Source organism: Argopecten irradians, chromosome 3, assembly GCF_041381155.1.
Source record: "Argopecten irradians isolate NY chromosome 3, Ai_NY, whole genome shotgun sequence".
NCBI classification, from domain to species: domain Eukaryota; kingdom Metazoa; phylum Mollusca; class Bivalvia; order Pectinida; family Pectinidae; genus Argopecten; species Argopecten irradians.
This window is the reverse complement of record NC_091136.1, coordinates 24950868-24973117: the sequence shown is the minus strand read 5'-3', so window position 1 is coordinate 24973117 and position 22250 is coordinate 24950868. Positions and strand designations below refer to the sequence as shown.

Below are 22250 nucleotides of genomic sequence, written 5' to 3'. Positions count from 1 at the left end.
TCCACTATCCTTATTGGTAAATACATGGTCACATGGTGTTTGATATATAACTTGGTGTTTCCATTTTTAGAAACATCGAGTTAATATTCTTTATGTAACGTCATTACCAACACGTTGAGCTCCTCAGGGTGACGTCCTATGGCCATCATTCTTCATGTAATAAACATATAATATACAGGATAATTCTGACATTTGTAAAAGGAACTACATATCTTACATAAAAATCAAAGACCTTTGATTCGGACCATATGGTGGTATAACTCCTTGGTGGAATCGAAAATATTGAATCCAGGCTACGCCCTCGGTTATTTAACTCTAGTAAGGTGGTATAACACCATATGGACCTCAACAAAGATTCATAATATTGATAAATAGGCCTATAGCTGTCATTGAAACTGTCATTTGTTTTCGACTTTTTATTTTTTTACCCCTGACCCTAATTTGAAAGGATACTCCTATTAATAGTTTTACTCTAGGCCAATCTGAGCTGTTAATACCTTCTTTCTTATTCGAATCTCCATGTATTCATCGTTGAAATAAAGTCAAGAGTGAAAGACTCTAATATTTAATGATTTATTGATAAATAGGAACCATATATCCGTTTAGTAAACAGTTCGCTATTACATCTGACCTTGATTAAAAACATAAAAAAATCCCTATCTACCGACCCATTTTTTTTTTTTTTTTTTTTTTTTTGCCAATGTAGCCCTAAACATATTTGTTGGTCTTATAATATAGTTATCTCCCTTTATTTTCTCTTTATTTTCTCATCTACATCATTATACTTCCCACCTTCATCTAGCGGAAGTTTATGTCACTGTGAAGTGAGTGTAAAAAAAAGTTTGATAGGCAAAGCAGATTGCTGATTTGAAGGCTGGAGTTGAGGGGTTTGAAAAAACAATTATGGTGGTAGGGAATTCCAGCCTGTTATAGTAAATATATGTCAATATATTTAATCTTAAAATAAATAACATTATATAATACATAAACCAATAATATTATAAGGTTGATGGGGTTAAGTTCTGTTGTTATTAAAATAAATACCGTCATTGTGTAGGCTTACACAAAGATCCTTGGCCTACACCACTCCTCCATATTAAAGCCTGTTCTGCTTCTGGTTTAAGCTCAGTGGTTTAAGCTCCGTGATGCAAACTTTGTTGTTGTATATGTATCATTGAGATACTATGTCTCAAATATTTTACACACCATATTGGATTTACACAGTAGATTTAGGAAAATCAAAATGATTTGGTAAGGAAACTTTATGGGTCAAGGGAGATAACTACTTCTGCTGTAATGAAATTATATTTCCAAATCAATCATTCTTTAGTTAAATTTCTTTTTGAAAATTTGAAATATTGTCGTTGTGTGTGTTTCCTTCTTTTATAATTAAGATTATTGTTGTCTGTAAATGTTTGCCTTTAATTACTATTATTAGCCAATGAACGTTCAGCATAATCTGTAATCGGAGTGTATAAACACCACATATTCACTTCCGGTTAATGTTTTGAAAGTTTTGAACGTGACAGAAAAAAAATGTAATACGTAAAAATGGGGAGGAAGGTGTCAATCTGAAGGTGTTCGTGGGAGACACCAAGCCGATGTTGTAAAATGCTTTTATAACATAACTAATTTCTCACGATAAAATGAGTGAAGACTTCAGCGAACGACAAGAAGATGAACTGCAGGTGCTGCAAGCCGTTTACATGGACGATGTGGAAGATCTTCGAGCTAAAGATGTGTGGAAGGTATTCGCATAACTGAAAAATTCACTTCAATTTACCTCATATAATCACAGAAAACTATTTTATTGCTGTATTTCTATATATTTTTTTCTCGACATCATTTATCATGTACTGAACTAGATGGGACTGGCCCTTTCAACTGTTTTTATAAGATTCATAAAAAGAAGCCATGCAACGATCTTCCATTATTTTAGGGCTACTTTTAATAATTACCCGAATCTGACTTAAAAAATACTTAATCTTATTACTTACATATGGAATATAATTAGACTTATAATAGTAAATTCTAAAATACATAGTAAATAATTACGATGTCGTTTATTTTTTCTATTCTTTGCCCAAGGTGAAGCAGGCCTTAAAGGTGAAATTGAAGCTTACTCCTCAACAGAGTTCTGGAACCCATGTTGTTATCCATACCAGACTGGACATGGTGGTCAAATGTCCATCAAGATATCCGGAAGAGTATGTTTTAATAGCAATTTTTTATTTAAACATTTTTATGTATTTATTTTAAAGATCAAATCAATATTAGGTAATTTTTATAATAATTGAAATAATCTCATAATTTTTATTCTTACATTAAATCTGAACCACACTGTAATTCACTTATTAAGTAAATTATTTTGATTTATCATCATCAACATCATCATTGTTGATTCTCTTTTTAATGAACATATACTAGGCAGTGCTTGCTTAAATACAACATGCATATGTTTTAATGAAAAATATATTTCCAGGGTTCCAGAGATTGCCTTTGAAAATTCAAAAGGACTATCTAATAAGGAACTAGATGAGCTGAAGGGAGAAGTGGACAAACAAGCCAACCACTTAAAAGGAGAAGTAAGAGTTTAATAAAATGAATACTGAACACATCAACTTATATGAGGGATGAATTGAAGTGCACATGACTCAGTGATGAAGGTGTTAATTAGGCACTAGATCACAGGGCTCCTATTCTTGGTTAAACATGTTGAGTTTGAATACCAATGATAAGTGATGCAGTTGCCAGGCACTGAATGTAGAAATAGGACAGAATTCATACCCTGTTAGGAATGGTGTGGGGGACAGAGTGTGACTATCTATTTTACAAAAGGGCTGATATTATATTATTTGATGACCCAATGAATCTGTTGGGTTATGTCATGTATTTTAAATACATAGTCTAAAAGACATCTGGTAAACCTGGCAAATAGGCTGAGTTAGCAATACTATTTAACCATATCAGCTTATACTTAAGGTACCAATTTTAACATTAACTTTTAGCTTGATGATTTTTTTACTTGAGAGAGCTGTGAAAAACAACCCTACCACAGTGCTCCAGTTAAGACGCGTACATAGGTAAAATACCCATTAAAATTTGTCAATTATCCCTAAAATATTTATGAATGTGTATTGATTACCCCTACAACATTTGTATTTTACGTAACCCAATTGCTATGAGTGCTTACATTCAGAAATAAATCAGGAGAAAAGCAGTGAAATTGTAATAATTTCAGTCATGCTCAAGAGTCTGCATCAACTGTGCTCTTGTTCCATATATAGATATTTGCACAATTAATGGCTTGTCATTAATTACTTTATTCTGTAACCACACATCTTTTCCCAACACGTCTGTTAACTTTTGAGTTCGAACTGAAGTCAGAGTTGTACCTCTTCGTTTTCAAAAGTGCGAGTACAATTACCCACCCCGCCAAAAATTATCTGGAGCACTTGGTAGTGCTACCTTCAATTTTAAAATTTGTCATTCCTCTGGTCACAGGCTAAGACAGACAACTCGGCAAAAGGGAAATTCTTATCTGCCAACCTTAGTAAGGTTATACTGTAGATCAACTGATTCAGATCTACTGCCATGAAAAGTCACAGCCATGAAAAGTCACTAGGCAGGAAAACAAGAATTTGAATTGGTTTACAGGTTTATGATTCTAATTGATAAAGTAAAGTTTCATGTACCTGGGTTACAGTTAGTTTACAGCTATAATAAGCCAGTGCTTCATGCATCATTTAAAAAAAAAAAAAGTAATAATTTATACCACTATTTTTCCAGGTGATGCTCTTAGAACTTGCCCAAGTTGTACAACAGTATCTACACAAACACAATCGACCCCCAGCCAAATCTTTCTATGAAGAAATGATGTCCAACAAAAGAGAACAAGAGGAAAAGCAGGCACAGGAACATCAAAAACAGTTAGAACTCCTGAAACAGAAGGAGGAAAAACAGGTTTGTAGTTTGATATAATAAAGGTGTTAGAATTCATATTTTTATGTATAATAAAGGTGTTAGAATTCATAGTTTTATGTATAATAAAGGTGTTATAATTCATAGTTTTATGTATAATAAAGGTGTTAGAATTCATAGTTTTATGTATAATAAAGGTGTTATAATTCATAGTTTTATGTATAATAAAGGTGTTAGAATTCATAGTTTTATGTATAATAAAGGTGTTATAATTCATAGTTTTATGTATAATAAAGGTGTTAGAATTCATAGTTTTATGTATAATAAAGGTGTTATAATTCATAGTTTTATGTATAATAAAGGTGTTATAATTCATAGTTTTATGTATGGTATAATAAAGGTGTTAAATTCATAGTTTTATGTATAATAAGGTGTTATAATTAAGTTTTGTATATAATAATAGGTGTTAATGTATAATAAAGGTGTTATAATTCATAGTTTTATGTATAATAAAGGTGTTATAATTCATAGTTTTATGTATAATAAAGGTGTTAAATATTTATAGTTTATGTATAATAAAGGTGTTAGTTCATAGTTTATGTATATAAGGTTTATTAATTTATAAGTTTATAATTCATATGTTTTATGTATATTTATATATAAAGGTGTTATTTATAGTTTTATGTATATAAGTGTTAATTATAGTTTTATGTATAATAAAGGTGTTATAATTCTAGTTTTATGTATATAAGGTGTGTTATATTATATTAATAAAGGTGTATATTTTATGTATAATAAAGGTGTTATAATTCATAGTTTTATGTATAATAAAGGTGTTATAATTCATAGTTTTATGTATAATAAAGGTGTTATAATTCATAGTTTTATGTATAATAAAGGTGTTAGAATTCATAGTTTTATGTATAATAAAGGTGTTAGAATTCATAGTTTTATGTATAATAAAGGTGTTAAATTCATAGTTTTATGTATAATAAAGGTTTTTATATAATAAAATGGTGTTATTATTCATAGTTTTATGTATAATAAAGGTGTTAAATTCATAGTTATGTATAATAAAGGTGTTATAATTCATAGTTTTATGTATAATAAAGGTGTTAGAATTCATAGTTTTATGTATAATAAAGGTGTTAGAATTCATAGTTTTATGTATAATAAAGGTGTTATAATTCATAGTTTTATGTATAATAAAGGTGTTATAATTCATAGTTTTATGTATAATAAAGGTGTTATAATTTATAGTTTTATGTATAATAAAGGTGTTATAATTCATAGTTTTATGTATAATAAAGGTGTTATAATTCATAGTTTTATGTATAATAAAGGTGTTAGAATTCATAGTTTTATGTATAATAAAGGTGTTAGAATTCATAGTTTTAAGTATAATAAAGGTGTTAGAATTCATAGTTTTATGTAGCCATGGTATAGGAGTAGTGTTATGATTGATATAAAATTTTGGTTAGGGTTCTGAAATTTCAATATCCAACCTATATGTCTGCTATATTTTTTAGTTAGAACTGTTAACTTTGGTACAGTTGTTGAAAGTCGATACTTGTAAACATGTCTTCATTTTAAACTGGTCGCCATAGAAGTTGCGATTGATGCCGAATGGAAGATGGAAAGTTCGTGACTCGTTCTCGAATTTTTGTTTTCGTAGTGATAAGGAAAAAAAGAATAACGCCAGTCAGAAAGCCAGCAAACAAAGATGAATTATTACAAAATAAAAACAAAATTGATACATATGAGTGGAATTACACATAATGAGTGCTCATTTGAGTAGTGTTAAATATTGTAAGAGAAAATTATTCTGTTTTTTATAATGAGTTTTATATAATAATTATCTTTTATATAATATAACATTAATATTTACATATTGGAAATTTCACACTTTTTGCCAAGATGCTGGAGTTAGTTGTGTTGCTATGAATCTTTACTATAGTAGAATTCTGTGTTTATTATTTTACAGCGACAGCTACTGGAGAATGAGATAGAACGTAGAAAAGCAGCCCTGAAGATCGAAACAAAGAAAGTCAAGTCAGAGATTTACCAGGTAAAATTTGATTATCTATAGAACAGTAGGTATTGTAACAGGTGTAAAACTGAACTGAAAAGATGGAATGGATTTATTAGTAAATTCATGGCCTTTTCTAGGTTCTCTTGAGGGTCAATTATCAGCCCCATTTCTGAACTTATCTATGATTCCAGGAAATAAAGTCTACTTCTGGAAGTTTTCCTTCCAATCTACCTTCTAAAAAGGTGTCTGAGTGGTTAAGATGTCCTGACAAATTACCACAAGCCCTTCACCTCTGACTTGCAAGATCAAATCCCATATGGGGCAGTTGCTAGGTACTGGCCGCTGGTTTTTCTCTGGTTACTCTGGCTTTCCTCCACCAACAAACCAGACACATTCTTAAATGACCCTGGCTGTTAATAGGACATTTAACCAACAAAATCAAACCATCTTAAAAGGAAGTATAAAGGCCCCGAACCCAAATCAGCAAGAAAAAGTCAAGTAAATTCAGTAGGGATGCTTTACAAGAAAGATAAATTGAGTGTAAAGCAAGCAAAATTCTCAAATAATTCATTTAGAATATAGTGATATCCAATATTTAATTGTTCAGATTTATTGTATACATATAAGATATTTTGTCTGTTAGGAGAACGACTCACCAGTCAGCTCCGAGCCCTCCACACTGTCAGCAGAGGTGGCTAGTTGTTCACCTATTGGGACTCCTGGAACTCCCAGACGTAAACCCCGGACATCTGTATCACCTTCTCCTCTCATCGTCCTCAACAACCAGGAAATGAATGCTGATCAAAGACCTCGGCGACAGAGGTGAGGAATTAATAATGTGGGTTATAGAAAATGTGTTAACATCTGACTTATTCTGTTATGTCATACAGCTATGTTATCAATATCACTAATACTCTGGATGGATCTTAAGTCACTAGTATTTTGTGACATGATAAATACGTGACATCATTTGGTTGTCTTGATAGACAGAAATGTCCAGTTTTAGCAAAGATTTTCTCTGTTATATTAAGCGAAATTGAAATGTTTTTGCTGAAAATCTCAAAAGTACTACTTATGACATATGTATACTTGTCTTGTAATTTGAAATGCAGCTCTCCTAAACGTTTAAGTCACATGAAGTTATTGACACTGTTAAATCAATTTCCTGTTACATCCAATTCCATTGCTGTAAGATCCCATACATCTGTACTATTTCATACACTTGTCATGATCTTACTCCAAGGGTTCAATATTTTGTTTGTTTTTAGAAGGACTAGCACTCCACATCGTAACTCTGGTGGTGACAGTTCAGACCCTCACTGTAAGAACCATGTTGGTGGTGTGGTCGTTCTTGCCTTCAATACCAAGTCTGACCGAACCATCAACCGCGGCAAGTGTCTAGGTAAGGAAATGAAAATCCTTCTACTAGGAAACAATTGTCAAAAGTACACAGTTGTATTGATTGGCACACAAGATGATGATGTTGGATCAATTAAGCACATTTTGATTTTTAACAAGTTGTCAAAATTAATGGTGATTTTTTAAAATTTGTTTTCGACAAAAGTTCTCATCAGTAAAGAAAGAATTTTTATCATAACCTCAATCTAATTGATATATTCCCAGGTCATAGTAACAATGGTAGCACAGTGTACGCGGGTATAGACACACAGACCGGAGACCTTGTGGCTGTTGTCGAGTGGATCCTCAGATGGCACAACAGTGGCCGCCGTAAACTGACTAACACCAAGGAGGATGACAAGGATATCAGCCTATATACTAAACAGGTAGATGGTGATGAATGGATCGATGTACCCCTCCCCCACTTCATTTCTTCTCCGGTTGGTGGAAGTCTTATTTGAAGTCAAATCTGTAATATCTCTATACTTAATATAGGTATCGTAATTGTAGTGATTAAATATATATAATTATGATTTCTTAATGCTTTGATTAACTTGGGATTTTAATGCCACTCATGATCCCCATATGATATACTGATTTGATAGACATGTATTGTAGATGCAACATGCACCCAAAATTTATTTACTATCCATTCTTTGTATCATATCTGTAAATATTTAATTTTGAAAAAAAAGTTGTTTTAAGAAACTTTACATTATAACTGATGGGAATGTCATTTGGCAAACAGATGACTATGCTCTTGCTATGTTATGTAAGCAGTGTCAATCCTCAATGCTTGTGTTTTCCCTTGGACTCGGTCCCTTTTCTGGACTTTGAAGATTATTTATTTTTGATTTACCATAGATTGTTTTGAATATTGATGTGACCTTTTGACCTCTAAGGTGATGAGTATAGAACAGGAAATGAACTCGCTCATCCATCTCCGTCACCCAAACCTCATCCACTACCTGTCATTGAAATACCAGAAGGACGCTGACAAGATCACTATAAATGTATGTACCAGACAGTGTATTACACAGGTTCTGATTGGTGGTGGAATTCTGCATTTGAATGTTTCTAACAATCAGTTTGATTAGTTGTGTGAATTCCGTTTTAATATATATCTTATTTAAGATGTTGTTTTCTTTGTGGTTAAATAGCTTTGATTATTGATCTTCATCTCCATGTTATGTACAGTTTGTAAGATAAATTCTGATTGGTGATCTAGTGTTATATCTATTGGAGTGGGTTCAATACAAACTAGATCTCTTGATTGGTTTTTGATTGGTTATATCTATTGGAGTGGGTTCAATACAAACTAGATCTCTTGATTGGTTTTTGATTGGTTATATCTATTGGAGTGGGTTCAATACAAACTAGATCTCTTGATTGGTTATTGGTTATATCTATTGGAGTGGGTTCAATACAAACTAGATCTCTTGATTGGTTTTTGATTGGTTATATCTATTGGAGTGGGTTCAATACAAACTAGATCTCTTGATTGGTTTTTGATTGGTTATATCTATTGGAGTGGGTTCAATACAAACTAGATCTCTTGATTGGTTTTTGATTGGTTATATCTATTGGAGTGGGTTCAATACAAACTAGATCTCTTGATTGGTTTTTGATTGGTTATATCTATTGGAGTGGGTTCAATACAAACTAGATCTCTTGATTGGTTTTTGATTGGTTATATCTATTGGAGTGGGTTCAATACAAACTAGATCTCTTGATTGGGTTCAATACAAACTAGATCTCTTGATTGGTTTTTGATTGGTTATATCTATTGGAGTGGGTTCAATACAAACTAGATCTCTTGATTGGTTTTCAGTGCATTAAATTATTAATGTTGTTTCATTTATACATATAATAATTGTCATGACTTGAGAGAATACATGTAGATCAAAGCTATGAATAATTCTTGTACTCATTCAGGTCATCACAGATTGATGGTAAACTAGTTTCCGTTTTACCTGACTTTCCTAGGTTTTGATGGAATTCTGTTCTGGTCTAAGTATGGACACATTTACAAAGAAGAGCCAGCCAATAGCCATCGACCTGGTCAAACATTATGCTGAGGATCTCCTCCATGCATTAGAATATATACACAGTAAGGATGTGGTCCATAAGGGTCTGAGGGTAAGTCTAGAGGCACACTGAAAGTTATTAGTCCGCTGTAGATGAAACCGGAGGGGACTATAGTATTTGTCCCTGTCTGTCCTGATTTGGTTTCAGATGATAATTTGATAACAAATTGATGGATGTGATCAAACTCCACACAATGATAGTATATGAGAAAATACAGTTTGGGATTGAATTGGGAGTCAAAAGGTCAACTACAAAGGTCACAGTTATTAAAAATATATTGTTTCACAATTTTTTGTTTTTGGATGAAGACATTAACAGACTGAATATGTTCAAACTTCATGAAATGATAGCATAGGAGATGACACATCTTGGGAATGAATTTAGGGTCAAAAGGTCAACTAGGAAGTTTCCAGATGATAACTTGAGAACACGTCAACAGGATTTGTTCAGATTTCATACAACTTAGGAGATAACGAAGCTTAGGATTGAATTTGGGATCAAAAGGTCAACTACAAAGGTCACTAAAAATAGATTGTTTCACATAAATGTTAGTTTCCAGAGGGTAACTTGAGAACACATCAACAGAATTTGTTCAAGCTTCATACAATGATAGCATAACTAAGCAATAATAGAAATATAGCCAAAGATTAGAAAATGTAATTGACAGCAGGGGACGTGTGTTGCTTACAACACTTACTGTAAGCTTGTTAATAAAGTGGTATCTGGTATTGGGGATAAGTCTAGAGGGACACTGAAAGTTATTGTTAGACTATAGTGGCACCAGGTACTGATGGTAAATCTAGAGAGACACTGTGGCAAGAATATAATGTAGTAATAAAGGGCAGAGGATAAAATGATTGGGGTAATGTGAGATGAGTGCAGTAATCTGGGAATGGTTTTGTTGAAAATCTGAGCATTGAAATAGCAAAGAAATGATTTTGAAAAGTAAAAGATATATTTTGCACACATTCAGTTTTATTCACCTTCAATCTTCATGCACTATCTGAGAGTACCACAATATTGAAATGTTTGTGTTAAATTGTGCATTTAAAAAAAAGTTCAAATCTTTAATTAAGGCAGTAGCAGAAGATTGTACTATATGTAATTACAGCCGTCCAGTGTGTTCATTGACCAGTCCGGTAAGGTACGTCTCTCTGACTACAGTCTGGACAGGAGACTGAGTGACCTATTCCAGCTGGTGGAAGCCAATCGCCCTGGTGTCCATTTTACGGAGCACCGACCACCTTTCCCTGCTGGCAGAGGAGGAAAGAAGGGGGATGTCTTCCAACTGGTATGTAACACCCTGTCTGATTGGTCACCTGACTACAAACAAAATAATGGAGTGATCCCACACATTACTTCCACTTCAGAATCTGGAAAGAACAAAATATATATTCTGAAAGACTTAATGTTCTAAAATGGATAACTTTTAAAAGTGGCTTTTAAGGTATTTAAACTTGCCTCAAGCGGTTAATTATATCTGTTTTGTGTTTTTCACTGTTTAAAATAATAAATATGTTATATTTTGAACTCTCACCTGCTATGTCATATAATCTGCTATGACCTCTGACATAATGTGACCTCCGACCCAAATATATTGTGAACTCCAACCTGCTGTGAACTTTGACCTCTGATCTACTATGACCTGGCATGTTGTGACATCTAAACTGCTATGACCTCTGACATGTTGTGACCTTTAACCTGCTATGACCCTCTAACCTGCTGTTACCTTACCCTATTGTGACGCCTGACAAGTTATGACCTCTGACATGTTGTGACCTCTAACCTAGTGTGACCTCTGACCTGTTGTAGGGGTTGATGCTACTGTCCATTGCCCGTGGAGAAGAAGTAACTACAACAACACCAGACATACCCACTATATTCCCTGTAGACTTCCAGGATTTCTTGACCAAGTAAGTCTTGTGTTGTAGGAGCTTTACAGATGAAGAAAAGACTGTACATAGTCAGTGTCTTAAAAGAGGAGCTATAATTTTGAAGGCATTACGAAAACAAAATTGTTCAGCAATCATACATGCATATGCTGAAATATGTCACAGAAATCCTTGTATCTATCAGTTCTATTTAATATAGCATGTTTGTTTTTTGTGAACTTCAGTAAATGTACAAATCCTAAAATTAGATCTTGCTAAGATGAGTTACAGTGTATTGAGTGGTTATATCATACAGATGCCTACTGAAGGATGACCGACACCGCTGGGCCGTACATGAGTTACTAGAGCATTCTTTCATTAAGTCGTCAGTCCCTCTGACAATCCACTACACACATGTCAAACCTATGGACAAGCCACAGACACCATGTAAGTAAGGTTCCCCAGTGGGATTAAAGTCTGTAAAGTGGAAAAAGTAAAAATAATTCTTCAATTGCTGCTTAAATTTCATAATGAACTGTTCAAGCTTAAGAAGTGATAGAGCTCAAATATTTGTAAAGACTGACTGAGTTCAGTATCTAAAGTATTCCCTCATTTGGCTCACACTTGATGCAATCTTGGATTATTTTTACTTTTGGCATGACTCTCCTGTTGTAGCTAAGAGAAATTCACAGATAATGAAATGGCGCAGAGATCAAGATTGTTTTGAAATACCAGAAACATTTTGGAATTACAAGAATGATGCAGGCTACTGTTGTCTGAACTTATCACATTGAGTTATATACAGTCATTTAATCATGATGTTGTCTTTGTATTGTCTGTCCCAGGTGGTGAAGGGGCGGGGGATGGTGATCACCAGAAAACTGACGTTGAGGAGGAGGAAGAAGAGCAGCCATTTATCACAGCGTTTGAAGCCAGCGGCCAATCTAGACTGACAAATGAATTTGAGATCCTAAAATCTTTAGGCAAGGGTGGCTTTGGTGATGTGTTGAAGGTATGTGTATAACCTTCTTGTGTAACTTTTAAGGAAAGATTATGGAATTAATTAACAAATCAAAAAACTTTTGCTACCATACAGCCATTTGTTTTGATTGAGATAAAATATTTTTAGCGTATTTTGGGAGACATTGCGATGTCATATGCGAAATATTTTTTATTGAATTAAGCATAAAGAAAAATAAAGAAGATATTTTGTTTTAAATAAATAATCTAATTAATAAAGTCTAATTCACATAACATACACACACAGATTTCCGCCTTTCTCTTCAATATCGACTGCACTTGTGTTTTACCTATGCAATCTTGTTTGGCGAGTTGACAACGGCCTTTGCTACAGTTATATAAGGAGTTCAACTTTCTTATTCAGCGGCAGCTCATTCCGTTTACGTGGTTTACCCTTCTTGATTTAAATTGCATGTGAATTTACAAGAGGTGGAAATATTACATACAAACGTTCGAAAGTTATCGTGTTTGTACGGAAATTTAATTGAAGTTTTGTCAAAACAAAAATACGGCGACATTCTTACCGGATTAATTTCACAATCATAACGAAACGCCTTAGATCCACGAAGTTTATTTTACTCACCTGTGAAGATAGGGCTTTAAATACTGCTAATGTAAAATCATTAGAGCCCAGGTTAATGTTTTGATTAGTAAACAAAAGATCGATTTTCAAGTGATCCGATCAATTGGTCTAGTTTCACTTTCAAAGCGCCACCTAGCTGCTAGGTCAACATGTGACAAGGGCGACGACCCGTATCGGTAAACTAAAGATAGAAATCTGCACGTACACACTGGTGTCTTGGCTAAACAATGGTTACCATCAAAAGCCCTATGCTTTCTTTTGGTCACAGTTATTATGCCTATGTATCGGGTAATTAATTGGATTATAATTGACCTCGATTCCGTCACTCCAATCCCCCGCTTAGTACACAACTAGTCACTTGTCAAGCGATTGACGGACACGGGTGAATGGTCGTAATGAAGGGGTCAATTAGCGTTGGCTAGTGGTCTGAAGGACTGCTGTACACACAGTTATAAACTGACACAGGTGAATGGTCGTAATTAGGGGGTCAATTACCGTTGATCAGTGGTCGTTGGGACTGTCTGGGCTGGTCGTAATACGGAATAGCGGGGTGGTCGTAATACTGAGACGACCAGTACAAAGATAAAGAGGGGGAAATAACGGGACTGAAAACAAGTGCCCGTAATAGCGGGGTGGTCTTAATTATGAGGTGGTCGTAAGGTGAGGTTTCACTGTATGTGTATTGTAACTTTTAAGGAAAGATTATGGAATTAATTAACAAATCAAAAAACTTTTGCTACCATACAGCCATTTGATTGAGATGATATTTTAGCGATTTTGGGAGGCATTGCTATGTCATATGCGAATTATTGAGAAATAGTTGAATCATATATTAACCTTGAAAGCCAGATCGCGAACATCAAAAATTTTGACCATATGTAAATAACCAGCTACATGTTATTTGATTCTGTATGTAGAAAACCTTTATTGGTCATGTACAATTTTAACAGGTGGTATATATCATGTATACATTGACTTTAAAACATGCTGTATCTGTTACCAGGTGGTATATATCATGTATACATTGACTTTAAAACATGCTGTATCTGTTACCAGGTGGTATATATCATGTATACATTGACTTTAAGACATGCTGTATCTGTTACCAGGTGGTATATATCACATATACATTGACTTTAAGACATGCTGTATCTGTTACCAGGTGGTATATATCATGTATACATTGACTTTAAAACATGCTGTATCTGTTACCAGGTGGTATATATCATGTATACATTGACTTTAAGACATGCTGTATCTGTTACCAGGTGGTATATATCACATATACATTGACTTTAAGACATGCTGTATCTGTTACCAGGTGGTATATATCATGTATACATTGACTTTAAAACATGCTGTATCTGTTACCAGGTGGTATATATCATGTATACATTGACTTTAAGACATGCTGTATCTGTTACCAGGTGGTATATATCACGTATACATTGACTTTAAGACATGCTGTATCTGTTACCAGGTGGTATAATATCACGTATACATTGACTTTAAGACATGCTGTATCTGTTACCAGGTGGTATATATCACGTATACATTGACTTTAAGACATGCTGTATCTGTTACCAGGTGGTATATATCACGTATACATTGACTTTAAGACATGCTGTATCTGTTACCAGGTGGTATATATCACGTATACATTGACTTTAAAACATGCTGTATCTGTTACCAGGTGGTATATATCACGTATACATTGACTTTAAAACATGCTGTATCTGTTACCAGGTGGTATATATCACGTATACATTGACTTTAAGACATGCTGTATCTGTTACCAGGTGGTATATATCACGTATACATTGACTTTAAGACATGCTGTATCTGTTACCAGGTGGTATATATCACGTATACATTGACTTTAAGACATGCTGTATCTGTTACCAGGTGGTATATATCACGTATACATTGACTTTAAGACATGCTGTATCTGTTACCAGGTGGTATATATATCACGTATACATTGACTTTAAGACATGCTGTATCTGTTACCAGGTGGTATATATCACGTATACATTGACTTTAAAACATGCTGTATCTGTTACCAGGTGGTATATATCACGTATACATTGACTTTAAAACATGCTGTATCTGTTACCAGGTGGTATATATACACGTATACATTGACTTTAAAACATGCTGTATCTGTTACCAGGTGGTATATATCACGTATACATTGACTTTAAAACATGCTGTATCTGTTCAGTGGTATATATCACGTATACATTGACTTTAAGACATGCTGTATCTGTTACCAGGTGGTATATATCACGTATACATTGACTTTAAGACATGCTGTATCTGTTACCAGGTGGTATATATCACGTATACATTGACTTTAAGACATGCTGTATCTGTTACCAGGTGGTATATATCATGTATACATTGACTTTAAGACATGCTGTATCTGTTACCAGGTGGTATATATCACGTATACATTGACTTTAAGACATGCTGTATCTGTTACCAGGTGGTATATATCATGTATACATTGACTTTAAAACATGCTGTATCTGTTACCAGGTGGTATATATCATGTATACATTGACTTTAAGACATGCTGTATCTGTTACCAGGTGGTATATATCACGTATACATTGACTTTAAGACATGCTGTATCTGTTACCAGGTGGTATATATCACGTATACATTGACTTTAAGACATGCTGTATCTGTTACCAGGTGGTATATATCACGTATACATTGACTTTAAGACATGCTGTATCTGTTACCAGACAGTATATATCACGTATACATTGACTTTAAGACATGCTGTATCTGTTACCAGGTGGTATATATCACGTATACATTGACTTTAAGACATGCTGTATCTGTTACCAGGTGGTATATATCACGTATACATTGACTTTAAGACATGCTGTATCTGTTACCAGATGGTATATATCACGTATACATTGACTTTAAGACATGCTGTATCTGTTACCAGGTGGTATATATCACGTATACATTGACTTTAAGACATGCTGTATCTGTTACCAGGTGGTATATATCAGTACATTGACTTAAGATGCTGTATCACCAGTATATATATCACGTATACATTGACTTTAAGAACATGCTGTATCTGTTACCAGGTGGTATATATCACGTATACATTGACTTTAAAACATGCTGTATCTGTTACCAGGTGGTATATATCACATATACATTGACTTTAAGACATGCTGTATCTGTTACCAGGTGGTATATATCACATATACATTGACTTTAAGTCATGCTGTATCTGTTACCAGACAGTATATATCACATATACATTGACTTTAAGACATGCTGTATCTGTTACCAGGTGGTATATATCACGTATACATTGACTTTAAGACATGCTGTATCTGTTACCAGGTGGTATATATCACATATACATTGACTTTAAGACATGCTGTATCTGTTACCAGATGGTATATATCATGTATACATTGACTTTAAGACATGCTGTATCTGTTACCAGGTGGTATATATCATGTATACATTGACTTTAAGACATGCTGTATCTGTTACCAGGTGGTATATATCACGTATACATTGACTTTAAGACATGCTGTATCTGTTACCAGGTGGTATATATCACATATACATTGACTTTAAGACATGCTGTATCTGTTACCAGGTGGTATATATCACGTATACATTGACTTTAAGACATGCTGTATCTGTTACCAGGTGGTATATATCACGTATACATTGACTTTAAAACATGCTGTATCTGTTACCAGACTGTATATATCACGTATATATTGACTTTAAGACATGCTGTATCTGTTACCAGGTGGTATATATCACGTATATATTGACTTTAAGACATGCTGTATCTGTTACCAGGTGGTATATATCACGTATACATTGACTTTAAGACATGCTGTATCTGTTACCAGACGGTATATATCACGTATACATTGACTTTAAGTCATGCTGTATCTGTTACCAGGTGGTATATATCACGTATATATTGACTTTAAGACATGCTGTATCTGTTACCAGGTGGTATATATCATGTATACATTGACTTTAAGACATGCTGTATCTGTTACCAGGTGGTATATATCACGTATACATTGACTTTAAGACATGCTGTATCTGTTACCAGGTGGTATATATCACGTATACATTGACTTTAAGACATGCTGTATCTGTTACCAGGTGGTATATATCACGTATACATTGACTTTAAGTCATGCTGTATCTGTTACCAGGTGGTATATATCACATATACATTGACTTTAAGACATGCTGTATCTGTTACCAGGTGGTATATATCATGTATACATTGACTTTAAGACATGCTGTATCTGTTACCAGGTGGTATATATCATGTATACATTGACTTTAAGACATGCTGTATCTGTTACCAGATGGTATATATCACGTATACATTGACTTTAAGACATGCTGTATCTGTTACCAGATGGTATATATCACGTATACATTGACTTTAAGACATGCTGTATCTGTTACCAGGTGGTATATATCACGTATACATTGACTTTAAGACATGCTGTATCTATTACCAGGTGAAGAACAAGTTAGATGCTCGGATGTATGCCATCAAGAGAATACCTTTGAATCCTCGCAGTAAGTTATTTAACAAGAAAATTACGAGGGAGGTGAAATTGCTGTCTCGACTGAACCATGAAAATGTTGTCAGGTACGTCTAAATGAATTCAATATGAAAGTAAGCCCTGGTGGGTAATAATAACATTGATTGTCGTTGTTTGAATAGTCATGTATGCATCATTAATATTACAGGGGTTACTATCAGTGTTGTCATATCCACCCTTGACTATGCCAGCAAAAGTATAGTCAAAGGGTGGATATAACGACAATGAGAGTAACCATGGAATATTGAGGGTAATGTTACACTCATGAAGTAATAAAACAAATTATACACTCTTTGTATGTGACCACCCCAGACAACCTAAGACTTGATTTACTTGTGTTCATCTATGAACAGGATATCAAAATTGTTATATCCTAAGAAAATCAATTTGGGTTGAAAATCAAACCTACAATGTAAAGAAGTATTATGTGGATTTGTGTAAATGAAACTTTGATGTGTGAATGTCCTTGACCTTTGTGGTAGATGACTTCATCTTGATGAAACCTTGACATCTGAATGTCCTTGACCTTTGTGGTAGGTGACTTCATCTTGATGAAACCTTGACATCTGAATGTCCTTGACCTTTGTGATAGGTGACTTCATCTTGATGAAACCTTGACATCTGAATGTCCTTGACCTTTGTGGTAGGTGACTTCATCTTGATGAAACCTTGACATCTGAATGTCCTTGACCTTTGTGATAGGTGACTTTATTTTGATGAAACCTTGATGTGTGAATGTCATCTTTTTGGTAGGTATTACAACTCCTGGATAGAAACTAGTGAGGACCCTGCTGAGAGCGACTCATCATCTTGGAATTCCTCTAATACGCCCCAGTCACCTGCGGCCAAAGTGTTGGCTACAACACAACCTTCATCCTTCCACCACAACACATTAAACATTACTGGTGATTTCGAGAACCTGGTACCAAAGGCTGTGCCTGCAGAGGAGTCAATCGAATGGAGTGTGTCGTACGATGTTGGAGGAACAAATACACAGGAATCTGACTCCGAGGACGAAGAAGATGTTTTTGGTACATCATTTCTGTGAGTAGAAAAAAACTATGGTGTTCTGGTATATTGGTCATCAAAATAGGTAATGCATATATTTATCTTAAGGATTTGAACACTGTGTAATAGCATGTCATGACCCTGGCTGTTAATAGGACGTAAAAAAAAAATAAACAAACCAAAGTAATAGCATGTAAACTATCAAAAATTTTTTCTGTTATTTGATCTTTACAAATCGAACTAGGAAAAGAAACAAAAGAATGAAATAAGAATTTTGAGAGAAAAACCAGGAATGTTTGGCTTTCCTTGATTTGCAAATTATAATGTACACAACCTTTTGTAAGTGAATTTATGAAATATCAATAAATTAATAAGGTTCTAATTTGGTTTTCTAAACACGATATGATTTCTTTCCCTTTGACAATATTTTGTAAAATGATACTTATGACTAATGAGTTTTGGTTGTTGGTACAGCCCAAAGTCTGACTCGTCTGAGGATATTGTGTTTGAACACAGTATGGAAAACCTGTTTGGAGAGGAAGACACCTCCACTTATGACCGTTCCATGGCCAATAAGGTACCACACTCAAATTAATTACCTTTGCAGTACTTTTAATGTCACAAATAAATACTGTATACCAGTAGTTGCTAATATCTGCAAGGGTTTTAGTTTCATGAAATTCGTGATCAATCACATTTTGCATATTATAGCATGTAGTAGGAATGACACTTTGAGAAGCTTAAAAAATAATTGAATATTCGCAATGTAAACACCGGCAAATAGTGCCAAACAATAAAAAGCAAATTTAACAACTATTCAGTGATAAATCTCTATATTTAAAAAGTAAAGTAAAAGGTCGATAAACAAGAAACTTTGGTTTGATGCCAAGCTAAGGGGGTGACTGAGATGATTTTGTATATTATATACAATGATGATGAATCCATTTTCTGGATTTTTTTTCACAGAAAAGCCAGGATACCGACGACAAGAAGGGGGAGACAACCGACAGTGAAGATTTGACACCACGACTACAATATCTTTACATACAGGTAGTAGAACTTATATCTTTGTGATATAATATATGACCTGAAGTTATAATCCACATAAGTAATTTTATAATTAAAAACAAAGACTGAGTAAGGATGTCATAGATAAACTGTAAACTAATACATAGAAAATGTCGTAGATTTATTGGATTTAGAGTCTAATTTCAAATGAAGACAACATTATCTAGTCATACAAATGTTCATTATTTTGATTGATTCTTTAGAATCATGAAATAAATAAAAAAAACCAAACAAATATACTTTCATGTTTCTCTATAATTGCTGTTTTATGAGCATAACATGAAATTTTGTCACTAATCATGATTTGAAAGCTCTAAAGCACAAAAGAAATATAGCATGTTTTTAAATGCAGTAGAGACCCTAAAAAGTGGAATGATACAGTTTAAAGTAGTTTGAATCTTCAATGGCATTTGAAACTATTTGGATAGATGTGCAACCATGGTAAATGGACATGCAATCAACATGGAATACTGTTAAAAGTTCATAATGAAGTTGGGCAGAAATAGTTTAGGGGTTTTTAGATAGACGCATGTATCATGTGTGATAAAGAAATTAATTGGTGGATTTCTTTAAAAGGACATTCATCTTAGTATAAGTGTGTTTTAACAGATGGAGTATTGTGAGAAGAGTACCCTGAGGAACTGTATAGATGCGGGACTGTACGAGGACCAGAATCGTCAGTGGAGATTCTTTAGAGAGATCATTGAAGGTATCCAACACATTCACCAACAAGGCATGATTCACCGTGACCTCAAACCAGTCAACATCTTCCTCGACTCCAACGACCATGTCAAGATCGGTGACTTTGGACTAGCTACCACTAATATCATACTCAAGGTAGATTTCCCAATTTTGAGGATATTTGAGATTTTTATATTCAAATAGCATTCTTCTACCTGTAAATTTTAAGAACCAATCCAAATCTTTTTGCTTTGCAATGACAAAAACAAATTCTTGATTTTGTAAGATATTTAGATGGATTAAAAAAAATTGTCATTGGTTTTTAGCCCACCATCATCAGATGGTGGGCTATTCAAATCGCTTTTCGTCCGTGGTCCGTCCTTCCGTCCGTCCGTCCGTCCGTCCGTCCGTCCGTCCGTCCGTCCGCCCATCCTTCCGTCCGTTAACAATTCTTGTTACCGCTATTTCTCAGAAAGTGCTGAAGGGATCTTTCTCAAATTTCATATGTATGTTCCCCTAGGGCCCTAGTTGTGCATATTGTATTTTGGGACCAATCAGTCAACAAAATGGCCGCCAGGCCACCATCTTGGATTTTGATAGTTAAAGTTTGTTACGGCTATTTCTCAGAAAGTACTGAAGGGATTCTTCTCAAATGTCACATGTAGGTTCCCCTGGGGGTCTAGTTGTGTATATTGCATTTTGGGACCAATCAGTCAACAAGATGGCCGACAGGCCGCCATCTTGGATTTTGATAGATGAAGTTTGTTACCGCTATTTCTCAGAAAGTACTGAAGGGATTCTTCTCAAATTTCACATGTAGGTTCCCCTAGGGGTCTAGTTGTGCATATTGCATTTTGGGACCAATCGGTCAACAAGATGGCCGACAGGCCGCCATCTTGGATTTTGATAGATAAAGTTTGTTACCGCTATTTCTCAGAAAGTACTGAAGGGATTGTTCTCAAATTTCACATGTAGGTACCCCTAGGGCTGTAGTTGTGCATATTGCATTTTGGGACCAATCAGTCAACAAGATGGCCGACAGGCCGCCATCTTGGATTTTGATTGATAAAGTTTGTTACCGCTATTTCTCAGAAAGTATCAAAGGGATTGTTCTCAAATTTCACATGTAGGTTCCCCTAGGGCCCTAGTTGTGCATATTGCATTTTGGGACCGATCGATGAACAAGATGGCCGACAGGCCGCCATCTTGGATTTAGACAATTGAAGTTTGTTACCACTTTTTCTCAGAAAGCACTGAAGGTAGCTGTATCAAATTTCATGTGCATGGTCCCCTAGTTCCCTGGTTATGCATTATGCATTTTGTTGGGACCGATCGATGAACAAGATGGCCAACAGGACGCCATCTTGGATTTTGACAATTGATGTTTGTTACCACTAATTCTCAGAAAGTACTGATGGGATCTGTCTCAAATTGCATGTCCATTATCCCCTAGGGGTCTAGCTGTGCATATCACATTTTCGGACCGATAGGTGAACAAGATGGCCGACAGGCCGCCATCTTGGATTTAGACAATTGAAGTTTGTTACCACTATTTCTCAGAAAGTACTGATGGGATCTGTCTCAAATTGCATGTCCATTATCCCCTAGGGGTCTAGTTGTGCATATTGCATTTTGAGACCGATTGATGAACAAGATGGCCGACAGGCCTCCATCTTGGATTTTGTTAGTTGAAGCTTGTTACCACTATTTCTCAAAAGTACTGAAGGGATCTGTCTCCAATTTGTCTTGAATTTTAGGACCAATCGGTCAACAAGATGGCCGACAGGCCACCATCTTGGAATTTGATCATTGATATTTGTTACCGTTATATATCTCAGATAGTTCTCAAAGGATCTTTCTCAAATTTCATATGTAGTAATATGTAGTAAAAGTTTGAAAAGCAGAGAAAAGATCCCTCTTTCGTTTGTCAGACATAGATCATTCTTTGG

At 34.5% G+C, this 22250-nt stretch overlaps 1 protein-coding gene across 1 annotated transcript in view; it reads left to right on the top strand.

Annotated features, from left to right (window-relative positions):
• Window positions 1-1499: 1499 nt before the first annotated feature.
• LOC138317976 (eIF-2-alpha kinase GCN2-like) overlaps window positions 1500-22250 on the top strand; it is a 42962-nt gene continuing 22211 nt past the window's right edge. The window contains exons 1-19 of the mRNA XM_069259970.1: window positions 1500-1748; window positions 2089-2207; window positions 2483-2585; window positions 3790-3963; window positions 5906-5989; window positions 6597-6775; window positions 7222-7355; window positions 7577-7737; window positions 8254-8364; window positions 9338-9490; window positions 10551-10730; window positions 11252-11352; window positions 11627-11757; window positions 12156-12322; window positions 17458-17591; window positions 18298-18588; window positions 19027-19129; window positions 19519-19602; window positions 20230-20457. Coding sequence (XP_069116071.1) covers window positions 1647-1748; window positions 2089-2207; window positions 2483-2585; window positions 3790-3963; window positions 5906-5989; window positions 6597-6775; window positions 7222-7355; window positions 7577-7737; window positions 8254-8364; window positions 9338-9490; window positions 10551-10730; window positions 11252-11352; window positions 11627-11757; window positions 12156-12322; window positions 17458-17591; window positions 18298-18588; window positions 19027-19129; window positions 19519-19602; window positions 20230-20457 — 2739 coding nt within the window. The 5' untranslated portion in view covers window positions 1500-1646. The remainder of the gene's footprint in view (window positions 1749-2088; window positions 2208-2482; window positions 2586-3789; window positions 3964-5905; window positions 5990-6596; window positions 6776-7221; window positions 7356-7576; window positions 7738-8253; window positions 8365-9337; window positions 9491-10550; window positions 10731-11251; window positions 11353-11626; window positions 11758-12155; window positions 12323-17457; window positions 17592-18297; window positions 18589-19026; window positions 19130-19518; window positions 19603-20229; window positions 20458-22250) is intronic.